A 26,455-nucleotide genomic window follows, 5' to 3' on the forward strand; every position below is an offset into this window, starting at 1 on the left:
GGGGAATTTGAAATTTGAAAGATACAGAGAAAATTATTATAGCATTTGGAATGTGCAATCAATTTGTTTTAGGAAGTTAGTGTTGATCTTGCTCTGTTTGCTTGCCAAGGCTCAACAGCATAATTGCCAAAAATCAGGTGTGGGAAGAACAGATATATTTATGCAAACTAAAATTTTATTCTTCTAGTTGATTGTCAAGAATTTTAGCAAATGTAACTTTTTGGTGGTGGTTTTTTTTTAACCAGAGATGTAAACTTACCTAGCTCACAGGCAATTTATTCAGGGATTTATGTTATATGACTGCATACAATTGTTAAATTTTGTGTTCAAGAAATCACTTCTTATAAAAGGGGAAAGAAAAAAACCCCAAAGGATGTGGGTATAATGCAGCTCTTGCACTTCCTGGAGGGTAGCTAGTTTGTAGTAAATGTTTTCTATATTAGTGCAGTAGTAGCAATTCTCCAGACGCAATGTATTATTTTTATTTCTCCTTGTCTGGTTAAGTTGCAGATAATAGTAAAGGTCTCAGTTTGTAGGTTTCATCTCTGTTAAAGTTGGCAATTTTATAGTGCTCTTTTAAAAATCCTTTAGCGTTTTTCTTTCATGGTGCTAACACTTGGTAGTTTTTTTTCCCTGAAATTTTCTCTTAGTTATATCTTTATATTAGCTTTATCATTAAAACTTTGAGGTTCTTTGGCATTGAAAAAAAAAAAAAAAAAGGGGTTAATGGCATGTTTATTTATCATTGACTGCTGAGCAAATCTCAAATGGTTGCTTCCTGTTTGGGTTGAAGGAACAAGTGAATCCTTGGAAAAGGCATAAAATTGCACAAATTAGCAACCAATATATGGAATGAATTTCCTTGAATATTCCTGGATTTGCTACTGATGTGTTTTGAACAAGGAATTAATTCTGTATCTATAGGCAATGCTGAACTTTGTCATTTAGAAGTAAAAATGCCCTACCAGAACTAAAGACTTGATACTATTGTGAAGTTAACTTTTACCATAGCTTACTTTTTAATAGCAATGGAAGAGATTCACTACTTAAAACCTAGTGAAATAGTGAACATAATCAGAAGTTTCCCTTCTGTGGAGAGATGTTTTGAACAATTTTATTTTATTAGAATCATAGGAAAAAACTGATAAAACTGATTGATCATATAGAAGTGTAATGATTAGCATTTCTTGTTGTAATGTTTAGTGAGAGCAGAATAAATAAGTATGAAGAACTGAAAATAGTTCATAGAATTAACTCTTCATGGTTTTGTTTTATTTTGCCCTAAGAGAGCCTTTTAGAATTTTAATTAAATTGTGTTGCAATTCATTAATGCAGTGAGCAGCAAATTTTTTGTTTGTGTGCCCATAGTCAATATTCAATCAAATTTCTGACCCAGTTAAAGATTTCTGGAGACTCATTCAGTAAAGAAAGCAAAGCCAAAATTTCCTTTTTTGTTGTTTTATCATTAAAGCTTTTTTACTTTTTGTGTCTGGTTTTATTTGTACCTCCTGCTAGTAATAATTATTAACTGAGCAAATGACTTGATTTGCTGTCTTTTAAAAATATTTTTCTTTTCACTTTTTTGGTACAAATATTGATACAGAAATATAGAAACTAATTATAGTTGTATCTTGATGGACCATATCCCATTTTCCTTTTGTCACTTCCTCATTTTTTGAGAGTTACTTTTCTGCCCTAGGTCCCCACATAGTCTTATCTAACATTATTAGCTGAAAACAGGCGGGTGGTAGTGAAGACTTTAAAAAATTTTGTTAAGGTCTTTCAGGTGAAGAACATTACGTAATGTATGTATGCATATAGGTTATAACCTATGTGTTGTGTGTAAAGTCTGTCTAAATTGAGATAATTATGGAAATTTTCCTCACCACTTTTTCAAGGAACACTGGCTATGCTAGGAATCCTTTATAAACAAGCCTCTTTCATGCAGCTCTAGATAAATATAAACAGAAAGGTTTTCTTGGGTCAGATAAACTATTCTCCATATGTAAAGGTGCCTGTAAAGGTGCCTCTAATTTTTCAGTTCATGGATATTTAAGTCTGACTCTAGATCTATAAATATTATTGAATAAAAGCGTAGTGTGCCTGTCCATTTATTTGGGAGCATAATTCTAACAGTGTTTAGATAGCAGTCATGTTTCATTCCCATATAAATACATGCATAAATCCTAGGATGCCTAGAAACTTGCTGAGTGGGAATTTTGGTCTTTAAAACAATGTTGTTTTAATTGCATGCAAATTTTGATTGCCCCATGTGGGAATAGTATAGTTCTATTTTATTCTTACATAGTGCAGGAAAACTTAAATACAAAATACATGAAATATTGTTTCAAAAATATGACTACGGATACTTAGATTCTTTTTTTTAATTTTCCTTTTTAAAAATAAAATACTTGGATTATTCATGTTTATTCAGCTTGGTGGAGTTTGTCTTTTAGGGTATATAAAGCTTTTTAATTCTTAGTCCAATGTTTTACATTAAATGTGGTGATGAAATGAGATAGAGGTGATATGAAAGTATTACAAGTATGTCTTGTATTGTTAAATACTAACAGTGCCGTTCACATAAGCAAAACAGTTCTGGATTATTTATGACTTCTGAAAATGTGCCTCACAAATTATATTTCAACAAGATTCAAGTAATTTGGATTAAAAATGGTTGCAGTCATTGGTGGTCTGAAAGTAGACATCTCCATTTGTGCTTCTGGAGTACCCTCACATGTAGTGAAGTCCTACTGAATTATTAAGGAAGAACTTCGTTGTACTATAACAGAATTGGTAATTAAACCCCTTAGCCAGTTTCTCATGTGGCTGCCATTGTTTTTAGAAGCTCATTACTTTCATTATACTTGGGAGATTTTGCAAGGTCTTGTGCTTTGTCTTAGGTGATAAAAAAACGTATGCCTTGCAGAAAGTGCTTGGTAAATACTTCTGGGTCTTTTGAGACAAAAAGTACACTATCCTGTAACAGAATCATCAATTGCCTGGACACTGTGTTTCAGAACTGTCCGACTAGACCTGGGCTCATCTGCTTCTAATACATGCAGTCTCCTGCCCCTTCCTAATTGATGCGCTTGGTTTACTGATTTATCCTGGCTTTTCTAAAATGACATAGTATATGTTGGTTTTCGGTTCTGTGCAGATACCAGTCTACTACTGCCTATCTCTCAGAAATGTTACACTTCTTTATTGTTTTAAGGAATAATCCATTTTGTTATATTTATGTTAAGATTTGTAATTTGAAATAGGCAAGTTGATAACTAGCCAGATTGTTCTGCAATTTAGCAGAGCCTGTTAGAAGAAAAATGATTCTTCAGAGAGCTGAGGTTTATTTGAAGGGGCGGCAAAAAGCACTGCTTATGAGTTGGTATTATAAAGCAAGTCTGCATTGCTTATGCAAATATTTTTTTTTCCTTTTTGAATTTACGTCTTTCTCTTTTTGTACAACAGCCATGTACCTTAATACTGCTTCTAAAGACTAGTAACAAATTTCCAGGACTGCATACTGTAAAATCAGGGAATGTCAGTTTTCAGAATGTCTCAAATCTTAATTTGGTTTCTTTGTGCTTGTTCATTGTGATGATTTTTAATTCACTACATGATATTCTACAGGGTCTTTACTTATTCAGGCTCAGGGAGAGATCTGGCCCCAGTGCAGCTTCAGGCTTATGTATTGAAAGAGACTGTTGTCTGTAAAAACTGTTTAACCTGTAGATGTTCAGGGTATGTAGAGAGTGGGGGAGAAGATTGCATGGAAAAAAAATGGTTTCATGGGTAAGCTAGTCAGATGAAAAGTGCCCTTGAGGATTGGATTCTGTTCCTCCCTCTGCCACAGAATTCCTATGTGATGCTAGGCAAGTCGTTTAAATGAAACTTTTCCCAAGTGGTGACTAATTGATTTGAGTGCTCTGCAATTCTGGTTGCATAATTTGAGATACTAGGGGCTTATATGCAGAAATGCTGAGGGTTTGCAGCTGCAGCTGAAGTCGATTAAAGTCTGTGCCCTGAATGTATGGAATGTTGTTTGATACTGAGCACTTGGAAAAATTGTGTCTGAGATAAAATTAGCACCTGAGATTACTAAAGATTTTACCTTAATCTGTGCCTCATTTTGCAATCTATAAAAAAAGGAAAGTAATACACGCTTGTCTCTTAAGATATTACAATGGTGAATAATATTATTGATGAACTCTGATGCCATTGTGATGGGCTTAAAAACAAATAACCACCGCTTCCAAACGTGTTTGAACAGCATGCAGCTGAGAGCAGATGAGGCCACACATGAGTGTGGAGAAAAATACTGAATAGCTGCTCACTGGGTAAGCAGTCATCTTCTGTATGTTGCATAAAGACAGAGTGGCAGGAGTAACGACGACAGATTGTAGTTCCTTTTCAGAGAACCACCGGGCTCTTTCCAAATCTCCTTTACCTGTTTAGAATACTTATTATTGTCTGTAGCATGTATTAGCTTTATCATATTTCTGTTATCCCTTGATTTTTAAACTGTAAGCTTATATTTTAGATTTAATTAAACTCCAATCTTCTATTTTGACAATCTAATTATTTTTTAACAATAGCTTTTCTTGACACTGTAAAAAAAAAAAAAAAAGTACCATCCTCTCTCAATTCAAAGAACAAAAATAGAGCTTGACTCAAAAATTTTCTGCTTTTGGTCTGTTTGCCAACAGTGTGCTCTTTGTCGACATTGCCACAGGGTATACAGCTTCCAGTGCTGGCATCTGCCTAAAGTTGGCTCAGGGTTTGTGTGGGGCTAATTGGAAGAGGGGAGTTAGATGAGGAAATAGACTAATTTTAGTCCCCTTCTGCCTTGCTTCTTGCTTCCTCAGTTTCTTCACCCTGCAGTATGTATTTCTTTTATCTTGTCCAGTGGTACTTACTGTGACTGGTGTCCCCCCTGTCCCCCCTCAAAACAGTTTTGCATTATTTCTTCCACCACTGTTTTTGTGTTTGGGTCTTTTTTCTCTTCCAAAAAAGACAAGCTATGAGAGGAAGAAACTGCATCTGATGGAATACTCTTTCATTTCTTGGATTTGATTTCATGGCTGGGGTTATGGAACAGAGGGAAATGTGGCTTTGGCCTATTATTATCTGTCAGTAACAGAATGCTTTTTTCCATGTAGTAGCTTGTGGACTTGCAGTTCCAGTCTTTTCCTCTTCACCTATGTCAAAAGTTACCTACTAGATACATTCTTGCTTGTCAGTTGATCTTTCTTTTAGTCTTGACTTTATAACTTGTAATCTTGGGGGAGAACCCATATTAGGATTTATCTGTGCTTCATTTAAGCCCTGTGATCACAAAACTTTTCATGTAGCTTTTGCATTTGAAATATCCTACATTGTCAGTGTTTCTACTTGAGGCAGTAGGACCACAGTTTTATCTTCTGACTTTCACTATTATCTTTGATGCTGATAATCCTGTAATCCCATGTTGAGAGGCAAGTAAATGAATTTGTAATAGCCACTGTCTTCTGCAGTCAGTTGGCTAAAACAGATTTCTGGTACCATAGCTAATGGGATGTATAACCTGTGCCAAGATTTTATTACTGCTCACTCAGCTGCTGATTCTTCTTTTTTACAGGCATAGAAAAAGGCATACTTCTCACCTTTTATTTTGGACCTTTTTCCTTTTGCAGTGTTTGTCTTGCTACCAGCTCTGTTTGCACAGTTTTGTAGTTCCTGCAGTTGGCTATTGCTTTCTGTACTGCTTCCAGGCTGAGGAGCTGCCCTTTTAAAATACAGGTGTCAAAGAAAACTCCTTTTATTTGCTACTTATGCTTGTGATGGTGGGGAAATGAAAAAGGGATGGAGAAAGCAAGAGATCTCTTTTCAGTTGTCCAGTTCCAACTCTGATGTTATGACTTGAGAATAAGTCTCTGTGGGTGGATGAGAGATGTTGGGAGGTAAATATGCTCCATACAACTGCTGCCTTCTAGTATCAGTGGCTGAAAAACTGATTGCCCCTTTAGTTAGTTTTCTCTCAGGAGCAGGGAGCCTTTCCCCGATCTATTTCACCTGTGACTTCAGAGGGAATATTGGGTAAGAACTATTATTTTGCCTATCTCAGCCTTCTGATGGTGACAGGCTATTTAGCTTCCCAGCAAAAAAGGCTTGGTTTTTGCTTCTCTTCTTATACAGACATGAAAATAAGTCAACAGGCACATACATACATGTGCTTGATACCCACCATCTTTTGTAGTGAGGATGTTGTTGGGTGTTGCACTCACCTAACTGAAGGATGCTTAAAGATAGGGAGAAGTGTTTACTTCACACTCATCTTCTCAGCTTTTCTTCCTGCCTTCTGTCTCTTCTAGACTTGTCTGGGTTTTCAGAGCATCGGGTTCAGCTGCAGCCTTGCTGTGGATGTTGAGAGCAGAAGCTTGGCACAAGCTGCCTCTACCAGCTGTTCCCTAGGCTGCTTCCATAGAAGGATCTCCCAATTTGGGTAGTCTGTCTTCTGCTCTTCTTCTGGCTCTTGCAGGCCAACAGGGAGACAGTTGATAGATCAGTATGAATCGGTACCCTCCTTTCCTGATGCAGACAATGCCTTCAAGGCAGTAGTGAATGAGAAGAGCAGTAACTGCTTGCAGGGAATGGCTTTATGAAAAGCAGGGAAGTGGTCTTTCTCCCTCTCACTTGGGCCTGCGTGGTCCAGTTCAAACAATTTGATTTGAAAAATGTAGAGGGCAGTTCAGGGAACAGCATGCCACTGTGTGTAAAAGTATCTGTCCACAGCTGCCATAAATCTTGAGAGGTTATTGTCTTCCTTAAGGATTATGGGACTCATTCTCATGGACAAACAATGTCAGTTAAGCATTTGTAGTGATGTTTCCATACAAAACTGTAGTGAATGGGAAGGGTGGTCTTCAAGTCAGTTCCATCACAAACCATTGCATATATGTGGCTTTCTTAATATGGGCACAATTTCTAAAATTTAATTTTATTTAGCTTTCAGTTGCTTATAAATTAATTTTTCAGTGTGAACTTTAGTTGATGGTTCCTAATGCTAAACTTCATTTCTTTATGCAGGTATCTCTGAACATCGGCTGCCGAATTTGTGGCTCATGCAGATTGTCAGGTTTTGCAAATAGTCTTTTGGGATGTTAGTGACCCCTGCCTTCTGCTCTGGCCCTTTATCAGATGTGCCATGTTTTATGCCATCAGTCTGTGAGTTGATGTGGTCAGGCAATGCTTGCGCTTTCAGCTCACTTTTTTAGGAGTGTGGTAACTTTTAGCAAAGTGGTGGGCTGTAGTAATAGGTAATCTGTTAAGCTTATTGGAGTTTTAACTGAGATGTTTAAGTTTTAGGCTAAGATGTGTCTTACAGAAATTTTGCTGATGCTGGCATCTGTGCTACAGAGTGATGGAGGGCATTCCTATATCCTTTCAAGGAGGCTATGTACTAACTCAGCAGTGAATTACTATATAGGTAGTGGCATGTTACAACCTCCCTGAGGTCTTCTGAGTCCCGAGGTAGTAATAGCTCATTAAAATGGTAGTTAATGAGTATAAAGGGATCATTATGCGACTCTCCTACATGATGGGTAGCGCTAAATCCTAACTAGTTCAGTAGAAAGTGTTCTAAATATAAAAGGAAAGAATTTGACAAATGTTGCTGGTAGTTCTTTATAAACTTAGCTATTTAAAGAAATGCATTTGAAAAAACACTCATAGAAATATATTTTGAATAAATTAATACAGATTTGTAAATGTATTTTAGGGCTTTCAGAGGTATTATTGTGCTATATAATCTCAAAGTTACCCTAACACGGTCTATAATTAAGCATCTTTGGTTAAAAATATGCAGCATTTTGCCACTTCTGATCAGTCAGGTTTGAAGCTCAAAAAAAACCACCACCAAAGCCCCCCCCCCCCTGCTTACTTACACTTGTTTTTTTTAAGATCTCAAGATTTGTAGACATTTTCTGTTCTGTATGCCAGAAATAAAGGGTGGAACATTTCCTCCTTGAGGGAGGAGGAGAGTAATGTTCTTGTAATGATTTTCATAGAAAATGTAACCGCCTCAATGAGACCTTTTTTTTTGTTTGTTTTTTTTTTTTTTTTCGTTTTTTTTTGTTGTTATGCCTTTTGTTTAACTATGGTTATTTTCTGGAGAAAGGTATTAGGCTTTATCCTAACTGAACAATGTGGATTTTATAGCAGTGAGATGAAAAACTTCTTGATCTCGGTAAATGCTTCATGTCTTCTTCCAGCCTCTGGAAAGACAAACAAGCAAATGAAAGACAGCAAAGTCTGATATACCTAGATCTCAAAGCTCAAGTTCAGTGCACAGGGCTATTTTTAAGTGTCCTTAAACTATGAAAAATAACATTACTTCTACAAAAGGAGTCCTTCAGAAATGTTGTGGGATGGTACAGAAGCTAGGTAAACAATAGGGAAAGAAGAATGGAAGCAAATATAAAATATATTAAATACATACATTTATTGTAAACCTATAATAAATATAGATATGATTTTAAGAGAGGTACTCCTGCTTTCTGTAATAAATGAGGGAATTATAACTGCTGTGCCTGGATATGCTTTACTACAACAGCTCTACAATATCCTCATTTAGGTGTTTTTGTTGCAGGAATTCAGTATGTATTTATAATAAACCAAATACAGAACATTTTAAAAGGAATAGTTTAATTTAAAAAAAAGTTTTAATGATATTTGTAGAAATTCCTACTTGCTTTTGTTGTTCAGTTTAGTCCTTATTTTCATCTGACATTCTATCTGTTCCGTATTATCTTTCAAGGCTAAAGCTGGTAATAGATGGAAAAAGTATTCTAAACTCAAATTATGTGGATGACTAGTGATCATCTACTACAGGGTGACTTAGTAGTTCAGAGTAACTGCTCTGTAACAGGAAAAATAAGCTTAATGCCTAGTGGTTCAAGTCATGGAGCAGGGCCCCATGGGACTTCATAGCGAAGAAGTATTTCCTAGCAAAGAAGTATTTCCTGCTGCCTCTTGATACTTGCCACACCTTTGGAAGCTCTTTTAGGTTTTGTGAAAATCTCATTGACTCTTTCTTTTCCAGCATAAGCATCTGTTATCTTCACTGTGGCAAGAATACTTTGAGCCAGGACCTTTTAAATTGCATAAACAGATTGCAATAAATAATTTTGGAATATTTTTAGAATAATCATTAAATTGATTACATAATTCTAAAACACAGGACTGTTAGTGACCTACTAGTTAACCTGCTGTGACAGAACTGGTTAAATCTAAGTCATGCCTGATAAATTTATGCAAGACCTGCTTGTAAAGAAGACTTCAGCAGTCCGTTCCAGTAATATGCTAGCAATGCTTGTAGGTGATTTTCCTGGTACCTAACTTGAATTTTCCTGTGCTTTTATCTGACTGTTGCTGCATAGTTCTGGTAGATCAGACAAGGCAGTTATTCCTTTTTTCTTTACAGCTGCCTTTTACATGTTTGAAGATGTTACTTCCTTGTGTCAGCTGCCTTTTCTTAAGGCTTAAGTCACTTTTGTTCTTTCAGTTTCTCTGAACGAGTCACTATTTATTTTTCCCCTGCATCCCTTATTATTCAGACTTTTGCTTTATCTTCTGAACAGGCTTATAGCTTTCTTTAACCACATTGGTTGAACTGGATGCAGCAGATTTAAGATCTGCTGAGATCTTAAAATTGCTGTGTGAAATGGCACAGTTGCTCGTTGCCGTACTGCTTGTGTCATGGTGGGCTGTGCTGCACAGAAAGGCATGTCACTGACTCATGCTCAGCTTGTGATTCACTGATCGTTTCTGCCTAACTACTTTTTTCTGTCCTGTGTTTCTGTAGTTGATGAATTCTGACCATTAGTCTTTCACTTTAGAAATGTCATTTTTTTTAAAGCAATTCTCCAGTTTGTCTGGAGCTTTTAAAATTCTAGTTTGCTTTGACAACATCTTTGTAGATTTTCCCAGGTTAGTGTAACTACCGGTTTAATAGTGATTCTGTAATTCAACTTGCTGTTAAAATACTGAGTATCAGTGGACTTGGGACAGACCTCATAAAATTCCATTTGATACACCTGTTTAATTTTGACAGATCCTATAACTAGTAAAGGTATGACTTTCTTTCCAGTTTGTTTTGTACCTGCAAGAGAAGCTGCATGTTTTTGTCATTGTTTAAAAAAAAGCTGTGCTTTAGAAACACTACATTAAGATAAGAAAATGATCGCTGTCTATTCATTCCAAGCTTATGTAATAGCTTTTATTTAACAGTGTTCTTAAAATACTTTGTGGAGTTGAGAAACAACTACAAATATTAATTAGAGCACTGTATAAACATTAAGAACTGCTGGGAGTGCATGCTTGTTTACATGTGTTTCTACATTAACATCTGTGTGTCTGAAAATGTACATGATGGATGTGTGTGGGTGTATGGGCATACAAATTGATATCCTTCACTGCTGATAGAGCTGAGGAAGTTGCTAATAAATAGTTAATGTTTATTCTGAAAGCTGATGCCTGTGGGAATTACTCAGCATGTAAATGTTGTGTTGATGCATAAGATAATGGGTAGATTTTTTGAAAATTTTCTGTGTTGGAAAGAATTGTTCTCTGTTGGTTTCTTTTATGGCTTTATAATATTTTCTTTTCAGCCATACATCCTATATCCTCTCTTGTATGCTCTTTCCTCATTTTTTGGACATCAGAAGGAATGGTAACAAACACCTTTCAAAAAGTCACTTAAAGATGCAGTCACAAAAGTAACAGCAACAGTTCAGGTGACACAGGAATTCAGTGGTTACTAGCCCAAGCAGGTGTTTTTTTTGTTTTAAACATTTATTTATTAATTTATTTTTTGCCTTTGGTTTTCTTTAAGACCTAAATCTGTGGTCATTAGTAATCTACCTCAAAAAGAATTACACTTAAATTGGGGTCTGGGAAGCAAGTATTTGAAAAGGCAGGCTAGGTGTGTAGGAGCGTGTAAGTCAATAATGTCAGTTGTGGTGGAAGAGTGTAGTGAGAACAGGATAAGCAAGACGAGGAGGAAAAGGTTAAGGCATGGTATGGATGTGTCCTTGCTTATTCTCTTAATTTCCTTTAATCCCTTACCCTATGGGAAGAAGTCAGAAACACACTGAAGCTGAAATGTAGCAAGAAAACTATATGAGCAATCCAATAGCAGCTTATTTTGGGCGTTACCTTGTAGGAAGGGTTGGAACTTGTCAGATCCAACACCCCAAAATCTTCACCATTTTATCTCCACAGTGGCGATTGTGGACTGCTTTCAGCTGTCCTTGGGTACAGTGTTACTTCTCTTGTAAATCAGTGGGCTGTGCTATGCAGGGGCAAAGGCATTGAGCAAGAAATGCACTGCAGGAGGCATAACGTTTTGCTTTCCCTGCCAACCTGGACTGTAAAAGCAGTGGTCTGTCTTTGTACCTATTTAGTTCCTGTGAATATGTTGCAGGATCAGGAATTTTGTAGTTAATATTTTTATCTGAGAGCTGTAGACTGGAAATCTCTGATGCAATAGGCAGATTTTCAAGAGAACACCCTAGAAACAACTTTCTTTAGCCTATAAGGGAATACACACAGGTGTATATGTAAATATATACAGCTATCTATGTTATAAGGATATATAACACATACTAATATGTAAACAATAAATGCATTTTATAAAATGGAATCAAAATAAATATGTAATACTGCTCCTGGAAAAACATGAAAAAAAAGGATACCTACTCGTTCTTTCCTTTTGAACTACCAAAATGGAAAAACTAAATGGAAATAAACTATGTAGGCAAGATTTCACGTTAGTCAGTATTGGCTTGAATAATGCCCTCAGTTGTTGTTTGATAGCTTTGCTCCATTTTGAATTTGAAGAGTAATTCTAAAAATGTTGCAAGTTGGTGAGTGTTCTCTGCATCTCGGAGACAAGGCTTATGTTAAAGCAAAAGTTATAGTTATACATGACAGTGTTCTCTTGGGCAATCTTATTTTTCCTAAGTAATCACTTTCTGGAAATCTAAGTAAAAAGGTAAAAGGCTAAAATAGCTTCAACAGACCAAAAAAATTACATATAAATACTGCTGTTCAAATGGGTCAAGAAAACCTAAGCCTGTGCAATTGTGCACATGTGCTGAGGAGAACACTTTTTCAGTTTCTCAAGCATGAGGCAGCAGAATTTTCATTCATTTGGCACGATAGGCTTAAAACAGAGTCTTCTTTCATTTGACACACTCCCCTGGAAACAAACATGCCAATGAAGGGATTGTGCCAGTTATCAGAAGCTCACAGGAATACATTGTGCTGGTTTGTATTCATTTTCATTTCATGAATTGCTTTAAAACTTAGCAACATAAAAAAGCATTAAAACATCTTTTTAGTGTTATATTTAGTTCTTACATATTTCCCTGCTGTGCTGTTATTCAGTTTAAATCAATGGAATGTTGAGACACATGGCTCGGTTTGCAGCAGAGCAGATCTCTCCTGCTGCCTGGGTATGCTTGTAGTATTCATCTGTAGAGAAGCAGCAAATTTTAGTTTAACTCATTTTACATCCTTGAAAAAGATGAGTGTCTTAGAAAAAAGTTCAATAAAAATAAAGGGTGAATTGAACAAAGGTTGTGCAGCAAGAAATTTAAACCAAAACTCAGCTGTTATCTGTTAACTATAAAAGTTCACAGATAATGCTTGGTCTTCTGGGAGATACTTGTTTTTCTTTCCTAGAGTTATATTCTTCAGGATTGCCAGCAGGTCCTTCCCACCTCTGGAATTTGCTACAAGACTGTTTCCCTCATAGATATTTTTCCAAGTGCAAACTTGGCACACTCAGGTGTACTTCTTGGAACTAATCTGGTCATGGGAGCTTAAATTAGGACCAGGTTGCAGTGGATGCATGTGAAGCAAATATGGGAGTGGTTTTTTTAATCCAGTTTGATATGGATGAAGATTCATTTATTTCCTAGCCTTGTGCTGTTGCTGCTGTTAGAGGAACAGTCACATTAGAGATGGGTATCTCTGCTTTAGGTAACAGTTGTTTTTCCTCCTAGTGCTACTGAGCAATTTTTGTGTGGTAGAAACAGCATGCAGGGTTGATTTATTTTTTACTTTTTTTTTTTTTTTAAAGGGAAACTACTTTCTGAAAAGTTGTTTGAGGAAACCAGGGATGCTTGTGACTGTGCACAGAAGATGTGTTGTGACATTTAAGGCTATTGATACTGATGGTGGGAAATATTTTTATTTCAGAAGTCTTGCTTGGTTTTTTAAGGTGTTTTGTTTGCTTTTGTTTTAAAAAGGAAAGGTACAAAGTCTAGTGCGAATGCAAGCCATTGAATTATACGGTTTCGGTGGTAAAACTTTCAGAGTCAGTGTGGCCTTCAAGCAGATTGAAGAGGTATGTGTCAGCCTAGGCTGAATGAAAGTGGGGGTGAGAATGGGGTTGGAAGAAGGGTCACAGCAATATAGTTTCTGACCTAAGAATTGTCTAGAGAAGGGAAGGGTTGTGGAGCAATAGTGGTTGCTGTTCTGTCCCTATACGAGAATGAGACACTTAAAGAGGGGTCACACTGTGTTCCTTGGTGTTGCTGAAAGGATGAGCACTGTGGAGATTTAATTTTTGGCCTACAGTCATATTTATTTGGTCTCTTGCCACTTAGGGATATTAGTTTTCTGTGGACTTCACATGAAAGCAGCGAGGTAACACTGTTGCCACAATATTTAAGAGACAGCTGTAGCTTTTTTCCAGTTATCTGCCCCAGCTTCTTTTATGAATTTTTGTGGGACAGCCTGTACATCCTGCAGCTTCAAATCATGGAAGAAAAATAAGTGATTGTGAATTTACAAAGCTTGTTTTTTGTTTCTTTTTCTGTACTGTTCCTCTTCAACCTGTATACTTGATGGTTACCAAAAGGAAAGTAGTGACTTACACAATAAAATTCTGAGCAGAATATTTTGTTGAAGAAACCATATACATTTGAACTGCTCTTGAATAAAAAAAAACAAAACAAAACCCAAACCCAAACACAAGAGTTAGGTAAGTTTGACTTAGTTTGGGAAGGCTGAAAAAGGCTTTATGAAGGCCTGCCTGCACTGAGGTTATTTACAGGTATAAAGTTCACACTTTGAAACACGGGCAGTTTGTGCTCGGTACATTTGTCATTTTGGTTGCTGTATAGCTTCAGTAACACTACTGTGGAAAATCCTACAGTTACTCAGCAGCAATGCAATGAAATAGATGTACTGATGTCGTTCTCTGTTCACTCATTAACAAGTGATTGGACAAACTGCAAGTGAATAAAACGTGATTCTGTCCGTACACTTGGTCCTCTGGACCATGTGCCTTCCCATTGCTAATAAAGATAATGCCACCTATTTGAAGACATCGGCAGGCATATTTAAAACCCAAGATGAATTGAGCACATTTACTGTGTTAGAAGCAGTTGCTAAATTGTAAGTAACTAAGTCTTGTTGTATAACTGCATTGCACTCAAGGGAACAATTCAGGTTTTGAATTGTATATGTTGGTAAGTGAAAACTATGTAGACATTGATTATTTTTTCCCCTTGACCTAATCACTGTTTGCCTATGGCAATATCTGATATGCTATGTGTTCACCAAGAATTGTCTTGGGACCACGATGAGGCACTTTTTTTTTAGCTTCATTAGTAATCATAGTTGCATTAGGAATGGAAGGCAATGGAATAATACACTTGTACTGTAGTGCATCAGTTTTTTCTATTTATTGTAAATGTGGAAGTGAACTCTCTAGGTGGGAGTCTGAATTTGTATAGACGGAGGAGGACATCAGATCTGAATGTGTGCATTTTCAGAAAGAATTTAATTTCAAAGAAATGGAATGCAAATGCCTTTTTAGAATATTTTTTGTGTTGTGAAATCCTTTCTTTGTTTCTGCATATGTATTTGTAGTCGAACGATACAACTTTTCTTGGTAATACTAGAGAATATGAAAATGATGCTCAGTAAAATAAAATTTAGTAATGTGTTTTTCATTGTCTGAATTGAACATGCTGCCAAAAGTAAATGACATAAATAGTGAGAAGAATGTTTCTTCTCCCCCATCCTGGGAACCTGATGTGTGTCACTCTTTAGACAAAAAATAAAAATTCCAACAGACTACTCGGAGATGTGTTTAATTTTTGACATACTGTTGATTCCTTCAAATGGTAACTTTGTGTGCTAAAATACTTGTTTGTAGTGTTAAGAGAGAATGTGAAAAACTGTAACTTCTACCTGGAGGTCACGTAACTAGACACATGGATGCTTCTGGTTCAATAAAGTATTAGCAATTAAAAATTTCCCACATTAATACTTGCATAATTGCATGCATAAGAAGCCAAACTGTAGTTTACCCAACTTGCAGTTTGGTATTTCTGAGAACTAATTCCGGCACAAAACACCTTTTCCTCCATGGTCTTGTCTACTAGGCACATTTTTTCCAGCTACGCGGCTGACAGTTGAGCAGTTTTAATTTTAGCTTAAAGCATTCATTTTGCATTATCTTTTATTGTAAGTGTTTATATTATGCTTTGTGTTTTCAAAATATATGTGATGGAGTATTGCCTTTTTTCCTCCTGAATGGCAGTGACTTACATGAAAATGGACTTAGATGCTGTGGGTGGAAGCATGTGCTGTTGCAGTGAGAGTAGTTCTCAACTTGTAAGATCTGTTAAGTGGAAATGGGAAGTAAGGTGGGACAGTATTGCCTTGAAAATGACAGCAAGAAATAAGGTGATGCTTTTGATGTTTGTATCCACATGAGGGAGACTGTGTGACAGGCTTGTTTCCTTTAATTGGTGGCAAAACTTGCCAACCTGAAGCACACTGTTGGAGAATCACTGAATGCACTAGCTGTCTATAACATTACCAGCTCCTTCTGCTATTAACTTTTATGCATATACAGATTTTATTTTTCCTTCCTTAGATGTAACTTGAGATTTCTGAACTGTAAATGAAGCCACCCAACACGTCTTCTGAGCATTTTCTTTAAACAAAACCTTAAAGTGGTCATGGCTTTCTTTCCCTAATCTTGGGACTTCTACCCTAATATGTAAAATAGTATCTTAGTCTGTAGAAAACACTGACTCTTAACTCAGTGTTTTGTTGCCCAGCCTTCATGAAAATATTACTGCAGGTGACCATCAAGAGTCAATTAGCTATAAATGAAAGTCTCAGAATAGCAGACTTCAGTATGGTATGTATTTCTTCATTAGTTTGAAAATAATTGTTCCGTGTAGTTTAATTAGGGTCATATACTGGTAGGAGTTTCTGTAGTCATGAGAGCTTTTTCTGAAAAACCAACCACTTGTTTTTCAGGGCAGCTCGTAGAGGATCTAGAACCTTGCCTGAAGGTGCCCAACATTACCCATAGGTAGCATTAATTAGCAAAACGTTCAGAATGTATGTTTTCCTGTGTTGTGTTTGACAGTATTGTAAAGAATCAGCAGGCAGACTTACTGTTGCTTTAGAAATTTATACGGACCAGTTGTAATTAAATCACAGCAACATCCCATATTTAATTACTTAGTGGTATTATTGACCCCCTTTCAGCCTTTTAGGAGCTTAATTATGATTAGCTGATATGTTCACAAAGATCACTTCCATGGTTTAGCTAAAAACATGGCCAGAAAACTATATCCTGATTTTTATGTGCTATAGTAGTGTTAAAATATTATATTTTGTTTTGAAGACAAGCCCATATTGTTTTTGAAATGGCTGACTGGGTTGGTAGATGAGGTGAAACAAAACAATGTCTAAATTATATCTGGTAACTAAGACAAACAGTCTGTTTTTGTAAATTTATATTTTTTTTTTGTTTCAACTTCTCAAGGTGAAGCAACACAAATATTTAAGCAACTTTATTCTTTCAGAGTTGACTTGAGATCTGTTGCTTTGCTTAAGCATGAAACTTAAGATAAACTACCTTTTGTCCTGATCTTTTACACAAATAATCATGCTGCTCCCAAATAAAACTAAAGTTTAAATTGTTTGGATACAACTGAAAACACTCTTTTGGTTTGTTTGTTTGAAGTCATTGGAAGAATACTGTGAGAATACTCTTTAATATGCTTTCATCAGATTTTTAACGGTTTATTAGGAGTGTTCCAGAAATAATACAAGCACATCTAAATGTGTGGTAGAAAAGGAATAAGCTGTGGTTTATCCTAAGTACATGTTCCAGACATACTAATTTCTTGAGGTTATCATGTTCTTAGTCCCTAATTTTTAAAAGATTTATTTGTGCTACCTCTTCACAATTATTTCATGTAATTCTGTTAAATCTGCATCTCAAGAATTTAAAGTTTCTTTGTGCTTAGGATAAATATTTAGTCACTGTCTCTTCCTTCCCCTTAACCAAGAGTTAAAAGTAAACCTATAAAACAATGGCAGTATGAAACAACTCACTGGCAGTAATCTAACTGGAAGCAAGCTGGTGCTTAATCAGAGGAATTCTGCTTTGGTGTGCACATGCCTTAGAAGTAGCTGTTGGAAAAATTAAAAATTAAAGGAGAAATCTTCCTGTGAGTAATAAAAGCACTGTCCTTTGGCAGACAAGAGACTATGGAAACTTTGGTCTTGCATTAGGGGATAATACCAGCTTCTTTAAAATACACTTTTAAAGCAGAATTTTCTCAATTTCTGCATTCCCTCCTGTTTTATTCTTTTCCCCTTCTCCTCCTTCAGTCTTTCTCTAATATTCACTCCTGTCCCAAACTTGTATACAGTATTATTATAGCCTCATGTTATAAAATTGAAAATTTTAAAATGAAAATAATGATTTGTAATAAAAAGCCTGACAGACTAATTACAGTATTACATTAATTATTATCTTATTTCTGCTCTGTTCCTCTCACAGCTATTTTGGATCTGGGGTTTGGTGTTTTTTAATCCCTATTGACACCATAATTTTGTGAGAGAGCATATACTGGGGAACGATTATATAAAATCAAGAAATAAAAACAGTCAGATAAACAGTTGATTTCTAAAATGTTGCCTTGGACATGTTAGTAATAGAATGCAAATAGTTCTGTTTAAATGTGATGCTTTGTGGATCTTTTGGTGAGTGTAACATGCATGTACTATATGATACAACTCTTGAAATCTTCCATTTCTGGATATCATTATAGCATGTACTAAATAGCAGTCATTAATTCAGAAATTTGTGCATTGTGCAGCTAAATTGGTACATCATTGATGCATTTTACTTCTGAGTTTTATTTTTTCTCCCAAAATGTGTGCAATTCTTATAATGATTAAGGTATAGATTGATGTCAGTGCTACAGTATAGCTTCAAGAGTGCAATTTGAAGCTACTTTAGAAAAATACAATCCTTTAGACATGGTGAAGCTGCAGTTGAATGGAAGTCCTATTAATGGTGAATTTCATGTAAATATTAATAAGGGAAGAGTTCATAGCAAATCCTGAGTTTGGGAAATTGAGCATGATAATTTGCTGAAATGATGTCTGTCTTAAAGATATGCAGGTGCAATAATTTTCAGTTTTTATTTGAACTTTTAAATGGTGCAGAAGGTACACGGGTTAGTTTTTGAGCAAAAAAGTGTGTGGAAGTTCTGGCAAATACCGTTGTAAGGAAGGAAGGTAAAATGAAAGATGAATTGGACTGAAAGACTGTTCAGCTATTTAGGATAGGCTAGTTGCATGGTTTTGTTGTTAGAAGTCTCAAATTATGTTGTCTTAGTTTCTGCACATGGCTGGCTGTCTTCACATCTTAAGGTTCTGGGAATTAGTTTCTGACAGTTTGCTTTGGTTTCCTTTTTCAGGATGCTTCATCTGCAGACATTCGGAAAGCGTATCGAAAGCTTTCACTGATTTTACACCCAGACAAGAATAAAGATGAAAATGCAGAAACGCAGTTTAGGCAAGTAAGTGCAATGTGTGGCAATAAAAGTTTCCAGGGAAAATAGAATTGGAATTTTTTATGATGATGTTACTTTAGTAAGTGCAGTGGTACACCTTTGAAATTACTTCAGTTGAACATTGACTTGTATTTTTCTGGATGTATCTAGGTTAAAAACAAGTACACTTTTTTCCGAATTACCTTGTTGAATTAACTCTGATTTAGTATTTATCAGTATATTAAAAATAATATGAACAAAATACTTTTTAGGAGGAAAATGTGTTTTACACTTTATGTAAGACTTTATAAATAGTATTTTCAAAAGTAGTAGGGAAAACCTCTAATTAGTTCCCCATGCAAGTCATATATAGGCATAATTTAATTAAAATTTATTTCAGTTTTTTAATTTGCACCTTTTGAATCTTTACGGAGTGAAACCAAGTCTATTGTAATTAGCTCTACCGTTGAAAATACACTTCTGGGGACTAAATATAGGCTATTTAAATTAAGTAAGATCTTTAGGATGAAACAAATGATACCTTTTATTTGTAAGGTGTAATTGAGACAAGACTCTGTTTGACAGATACGAAGAGGGGAAAAAGTCTTTTGTAGGAGTTGCTTGTTTGTATATTTGACGCTGTATATGAATATGTCACTTTCTTTTGCATTTTGAGTTTGCTTCTTAGTGTTGTAGGGGGAAAGTGAAAACTAGCAAAGGTCATTAGCTGGCAAATGTAAAATATGATACTTTATAAACTCAATCCTAAAGTCCTTCGGGTTTTTTTCTGTTTTTGTTTTAGTTGGTGGCCATCTATGAGGTTTTAAAGGATGAAGAAAGGAGGCAGAGGTGAGTTAATTTGCACAGGTTCTTAAATAAAGTATTCATGCCAGTGATATATTGAAGTCTTATTTGACTTAATTGTAACTCTTCAGATAATTTTTTGTCATGTAAGTTTGTAATTCCTATGCAGCTGTTAATCAAATATTGTATGTGGGGGAAGCTGGTGTGTATTGCTGTGTGATACACTTTTTTTCTCCTTTAAAACTAGTATTTGAAAGACTTTAAAAGGTAGTTGTTACATTGAGCAATTTTTTAAGCACTTAACAATTATCACTTTGAGTTTTATTAAAGCTGTGGTTGAAAATACAGGCCAGTGATTCAACTGTCAGCCGTATCTCTATCAATAAAAGGTTTGTTGCATGATATTTAGGGATTATTTCCAGTGTATGTTGTCTTTAACATTTTCTGTTGCTTAGTTCATTGCTGCTTCTTTCTGATGTATTATCTAGAATACTGTAAACTCTAATATATACAAAGCATAATTTTTTAAATAAATGATAGTTGTCCCTGCTGCTTCAGGGGCAAGTCCACCAATACCTGAAGAGGGATAGTATTAAGAACTGAAAACGTGAGGCTAATCTGCTTTCTGGAAGACTTATTCTGAATTTTTTTTTTCCTTTTAAGCAGATGACCATTTAAACTAATGAAAACTAATGTCCCAGAATGCTGGGACATTGAAAGTTTTGTTTTTGGGTTGGAGTTTTAGTAAATCAACTTTCAGCTTACAAGTCTTTAAACAGGGCTTTACAAGACATTTCTTGAAGGGTTTTTGGCTTTGTAGATGTCTTGGCAAGAGTCCAGGTTTTGTAGTATAGATTATCTACTTTTTGATAATCCTCTCTTGAAGTGTCATGAAAATTTACCTCATAGAAGTACTTCTGGAAATTTGTATTTTTTTTGTTTCACCTCTCACAAGAGAATTTCATTGTGAAGTTCTACTCAAGGAAAGTTGTTTTTTGTTTGTTTGTTTTTTTTAAGTTAAATACTTTCAGACCACTTCAATTGAGCTATCCACAAAATTTTCCCACCTTTTTGTTTATAACATTGTTTACATATACTTTGTGATGTTGCCTCTCTGGAATTTAGTTCCAGCATGGAACTTCTAGGAATTTCTTTACAGCTGTAACAGCAGCTTTTTGCATGGAACTGTGATGCAGTAGCTTGTAAAAAACCCTGTATTTTTAAGCTTTGTATACATTACAAATGTGACTAACTTACCCAAGTTCTTTGTGAGAATACTGTTAATGCAGTACAGTGATTACAAATGAGAAGTTAAAGCAGCAGTAGATTGTTGAAGCTTAGATTGATTTAATTGTCAATAGCTTATTTGGTACAGAGACAATGTATTTTTCTTGCACAGTGTGGACGTATGGTTGATATTGCTTCTATAGTTGATTAAATATAAATGTAGAGGTTTAAATAGTGTTTACCTTCAGATAATTTTCTGGTAGTAACATGCAGAGTTTAGAAATAACACGTAGAGTAGCAGAGCTATATGGTCTCATTGCTTTGAGAAAACCTTTATCAATCATATTTATTACACAGTCTAATGATAAACTGTCAGCTGAGCTTGTAAGTAGAGTGTGATCTGTCCTGTATCCTGTAAGGCATTGTTGTAGCATGTCCGTAAAACAAGTCCTAAGTAAGTGTGCTAGGAGTTGCTCGCCCTGTAATACTGTTTCTACTGTAAAGGACTCATGGATTTCTTGCAGCTGTACAGCAAAGGAAAGGTGAGAGTTGTTGCTTTTTGGGACCTTCCTACTTCAGATGTTGGTGTTTGACTATGCATTTTGTGAGGTGATGGTCCTAGTGGAAGAGGCTCAAAGTTTACTGTCATGCCTGTGCACTAAGTCTCTCAGGGCTTATCAACTCAGGTTTATCCTGATCCCAGAGACACTTATGTGGGCCTGTTCTAACTTGGGCTTTCTGCCAGAGTTTGTAGTTGGTTTTTTTTTTTTTCTTTTCCGTTGTCAGTGTGGTAGTTTTTAGTGCTGAAGTAACTCAAAGACCTGATGGGATGAGAGGCAAATTAGTTCCATTTCTTACAAATTAGTAAGTGAGGAATTCTGGCAGTTCAGCTGGGAACCCCTTTACAACTGGACAAATGGTTTGGGGCATGGTGTTACACCACCTCAAGAAGAGTGAGCTGCAGCCTTGTGCTTCTGTACAGTGAAGGCAGCCGTACCTGCCTGCCTCTTACTGTTCATCTCAGAAGTGGTGTAATCCAGCATTGGTGCTGGTGTCCATACAGAGAGTGGAACCAGTAAAGGCAGGAATAAGGTCCTCTGCACTGTATGACTGATAAACTAACTTTGAAACTATAAAACTGGGTCTGATTACACCCTTCCTCCAAGGCTTGGTGGTTGTCAGAGGGGTGTGTGTGTGTACAGAAACAGCATTCTAAAAAGGCAGGTCTGTTGGCCAGCTATATGTGATTATTTTTCTGAAACATTTCTATTTTTATATTTACCAGTGAATTTTTACTTTATCTGATGGCAGAAGCCTTTCTTAAAATACCACGGTTCCTCTACTGACAATTATAATAAAGAGCTTTATAATTCAAATGTGGTTTGTTTTTTTGAGAAAGTTGTATACTTATTGTGAATATACTAATTTTGTTAGTAGTACTACAGAATACAGTAATGTTACTTTTAGTACTTTCTCTTATGCACTTTGATACATAACTAAAACATTCTAATACTGTAACATTAAACATACATGCAGCATTGTTTAATATCAAATTAAACATACATGCAGCAGATCATAATACTTTCTATTTCGTATCCACACTGCAGAGCATGTGAAATTCTGCAGGAAGGTTTATCTATAAGACATATGTAGAGACAAGTGCATTTCCTGGAATATGCTTTACTTTAGGGCATTGGTTGGTAAATCAACTTGAAGATGATAAATTTTATTAGCCTTTACTTTTTTCATAAATTAAAAATAATCAGATAGTTTTACACACTTGTAATTAGGCAAAAATCTTATATTTGAATTTCATTGTTTGTTACCATTTTAAGGAGCTTTTTTTTACCTACCAGGCCTATCCTCTGTAACAATGTGGGCTTGATTACAGGAAGCATTTGTAAAGGAATCAAGATATACTTGTTTAGAGCAAGAAAGGTGTTTATCTTAGCTCTCATTATAATTAAATGTCTGTATTCATAGGTATAAATTGTTCTGGCTGATGTTTCACTGAATGTCTTTGACAGCCTGAGGAAAAAAGGCCACCAAAATAAAAAAGTGCCAGTGCAGTCTTCCTGTAGTTCAGAATAGATCTCATTAATTCAAGGTTATAGAATATAAACTATATCAGATTTCTGAAATAATCTGAAATATGAAATGCAGTGGCTCTCTTTAAAGGGAAAAGTAAATTATAATTATATTAAAATAGATGATACTGTAATTAGCTACTACAGTTAATGAATTCTTTTTTCTTGCAATGTAATTGATTCTACAAAGAGCTCTAGAAACTATTCCATGAAACTTTACAGATGAATGAAATTTTAATAATCTTGCAATTGGTTACTTGTTAGTACAAGACTAACAAGTCTTCTGTAGAATCCTGAGTTTTAAAATAAAGATTCAATTTAAGTTACAAATGGGGATTTTTTTGCTGCTGTTTTGGTCTTTTTGTTTCTGTACTGGTGCTTTGGGGTTTTCGTAGCTTGCTGACTACTACATTTCAGAGACAACTGGCAGAATACTCATGTCAGAGATTTGCTGCATTCTGTGTACATATGTCTGCAGAGAAAAATACTACAGAGTTTTTTTCCTTTTCATTGTGTTTTTTTTTATGCTTACATAGAGTAAAAATTAATATCGTTTGCCAAAAGAAGAATGATTTGTAATTAAATTTTGAACATAGTTCTTGATGCAGATGGACTAACTATATTTCATAGTTAATACAGGTTTCTATAAAGAAATTCTTTAATGAGAAACTTGCTTTTAATTAAACCACATACTAAATTTAGAAGTCAAGATTTAAAAATTAATAGAAACTTCTGAATTTCAGTAGGATCATTTTCCAGTTGAAAATCTAAAAAACACTGATATCTTTATTTTTCAAATGCAGAGCTTAATTACTATTGAAAGCAGTGATTTATCTTTTAACAGTATATATTCTAAAAAGTAGGTTATAATAGAAGCTATCTTCCCTTAAAATGGCCAGTCGTGTGAGCCATAATGCTCATTGATAGTAAAATCAATAGAGCATTGATTCTGAGACTTAATCCTTGGAGACTGTTGTTCAGAACAGCAGACATAGCCTAGTAAATACAGAGTGCTGTTTAAAGTGTTTAATGCAAGAGACTCTGCTGTCTTAATTTATTTTTTCTTAACAGATAATTTATAATAGAACATGGTTGCCAAATGTTGGTTTGCAATCTTGTTTTACGTATTGCTATATTGTTACCATTAGCATATATGGACCTTATTTAGTCAGTAGCCACGTTTTCAGTACATCAATTAACAAGTCTTAGAGTATAAGAAAGGCAAATGCTTAATAGATTTATAGTAGAATTAATAAAAATTCTTTCTTGATTCTACATGTATTTCTCTGAAGCTTTCAAAGGAAGGGCATCTCTTGTGAAGTCTTGTTAACAAACCTGATTTGTTTTAAAAATGGTTTTGTTTCTAAAAATGTTTTCTTGTATTTTAACAATAAAATGTTTAGCAAATGCATTATTATTTTTTAAATGCTAAAATTTCTACTTAAACAAAAAGCTAGGTAGAAGTTTTAGTTTTGAAATAACAGCCTAAGCAATTTTTCTGAACAGAGTTTGTGTAAGGCATTGGTAGTGAATTCGTTCTGACCTACTGGGAAAAGAAAAAAGTTATTACTTCAAATTTTACAATAATGGATATTAATCTTAGTATTATCATGATTGTGATGGAAGATAGAATTTTGCAATAGGAATTTTACTTCTGGTAGCATTCAGAACACTGCAGAATCCTGAGGTGTTAAATCTTTTGCATAGAAATAACAGTACCAACCTGAACAAATGTATCAGGTCAGCTTTTCTAGATATGCTGAATTAGAATAGATATTTTTTTTTAATTGAAAACTATTGCTGCTTTTTCTGCTTAAAAAAATGAATTTGATGGTGGAAATTTTTTTTTAGTACATCTCCAAGGTATCAATTTAATAACTATCAAAGTAGCTAGTGCAGTTGTTGCATTTAAATTGATTTACATGTCAAGACTGGCAGTTTAGCAGCTGCGCTATTATTCCTGGATCGGTCAATTTACTTGAGAAAAACCTACTACTGAGTTCTACTGACCTGCATGACAATATAGGCCCTATTTCTATTCCTGTAATTAGGCCTGCGACTAACTCAGAATATTTTTAATTAAAATATTTTGGTCAATGTGTTGCACCAAATTAGGCCTTTCAGTGCAGATTTAATTCTGGAAATGGTGTGATTAGAATATGTAATGAGTTGTGTTCAATTTAAGATTAACAGGTTGTGAGTCTTGAACATACAGGTTTTTGAGTTTACTGCCGAGATTTGTGTTTGAAACTTTACTCTGAAAAGTTAACGAATAGAAAAATCTGTTTGGCATATCTGTGGTTTGTTTATTTTTAAATTGATGAGAATGTACTGCAAATAAGACTCCAGAAACACTAAGATGTATCAAGACATTTTTGTGAAGAAAAACTGGCAAATTGTCATAAAATGGTTTCTGTACAGTCAGCAGTGGTAGTAAAATGAAACAGTTTTAAAATAGATTGATTTCGGAGACAGCTTTTCAAATAGAAAATCAAAATCATCTAGCTGTAGTGAACTTTGTTTTCTAACATAAAAATTAAGCCTTTAACTTAAATTCATGTCTGACACAGAATGGATGTTAAGTCTGGCACCATTTTTACCTAACGGATATTGTGCTACAAAAGGACAAAACAACAGCAAAGATACCTCTCCCCTCCCCCCCACAACTGTGCTTTTAATTTGTAATAGAAAAAAAGATTTCTAGTGTTTGAGACTTTGTTCTTTGTTGGTTATGTACTTCTACCATGGATACCTGCCCACTGATTATTCAGCAGGTAGACAACATCTGCATTTGTAGAAGTCTGTTATTTCAGAAGTGAATGAACTGGGGTGTGTGTGTGTGTGTGGGAGTTGTTGCAAGAACAATCAAATTACTCTTTTTTTTTCTTTTTTTTTTTTCTTCTCCTTTCTTTTCTTTTTTTTCCTCCAAAAGACTAGATATGTTTCCCTAGTGTTTGGTTCTGGATCTTGTTTGTTTCCAGATGCAAGCCTAGCAGCTGACAAAACAAGGCATTGCTCTATTAAAAAAAAAAGGGGGGGGGGAAGGGGGAGTGATAAAAAAAAAAATTACTAAATGATCTTTTGTGTGTGTGTGTTACTCAAGTGGGCTGTAGATTATAATTTGTTTTGTTTTTATAATTGGATGGTTTGGCTTACTTCATTTTTAGCTCTCCATGAAAGCCTGTTGTATTCGCTACTGTAGGTATGATGATATTCTGATCAATGGACTACCAGATTGGCGACAGCCTGTGTTCTACTACCGGCGGGTGAGAAAAATGAGCAATGCTGAGCTGGCATTACTCTTGTTCATTATACTCACAGTGGGTCATTATGCTGTGGTTTGGTCAATCTACCTGGAAAAACAGCTGGTAAGTATTGGTGATAAATCAAACTCGTTTCAATTATTAGTATTGAATTTCCTGCAGAATTTTGCATATAATAGGGACCTCTACCACTTCCCCTGTTTTG

General features: G+C 35.2%; 1 protein-coding gene across 1 annotated transcript in view; it reads left to right on the forward strand.

The window, feature by feature from the left end:
- DNAJC1 (DnaJ heat shock protein family (Hsp40) member C1) overlaps positions 1-26,455 on the forward strand; it is a 113,351-nt gene that overhangs the window by 21,236 nt on the left and 65,660 nt on the right. Inside the window, exons 2-4 of the mRNA XM_055709385.1 lie at positions 18,795-18,896; positions 19,672-19,718; positions 26,190-26,355. Of these exons, the coding sequence (XP_055565360.1) occupies positions 18,795-18,896; positions 19,672-19,718; positions 26,190-26,355 (315 nt within the window). The remainder of the gene's footprint in view (positions 1-18,794; positions 18,897-19,671; positions 19,719-26,189; positions 26,356-26,455) is intronic.

Source organism: Falco cherrug, chromosome 4, assembly GCF_023634085.1.
Source record: "Falco cherrug isolate bFalChe1 chromosome 4, bFalChe1.pri, whole genome shotgun sequence".
Lineage (NCBI taxonomy): Eukaryota > Metazoa > Chordata > Aves > Falconiformes > Falconidae > Falco > Falco cherrug.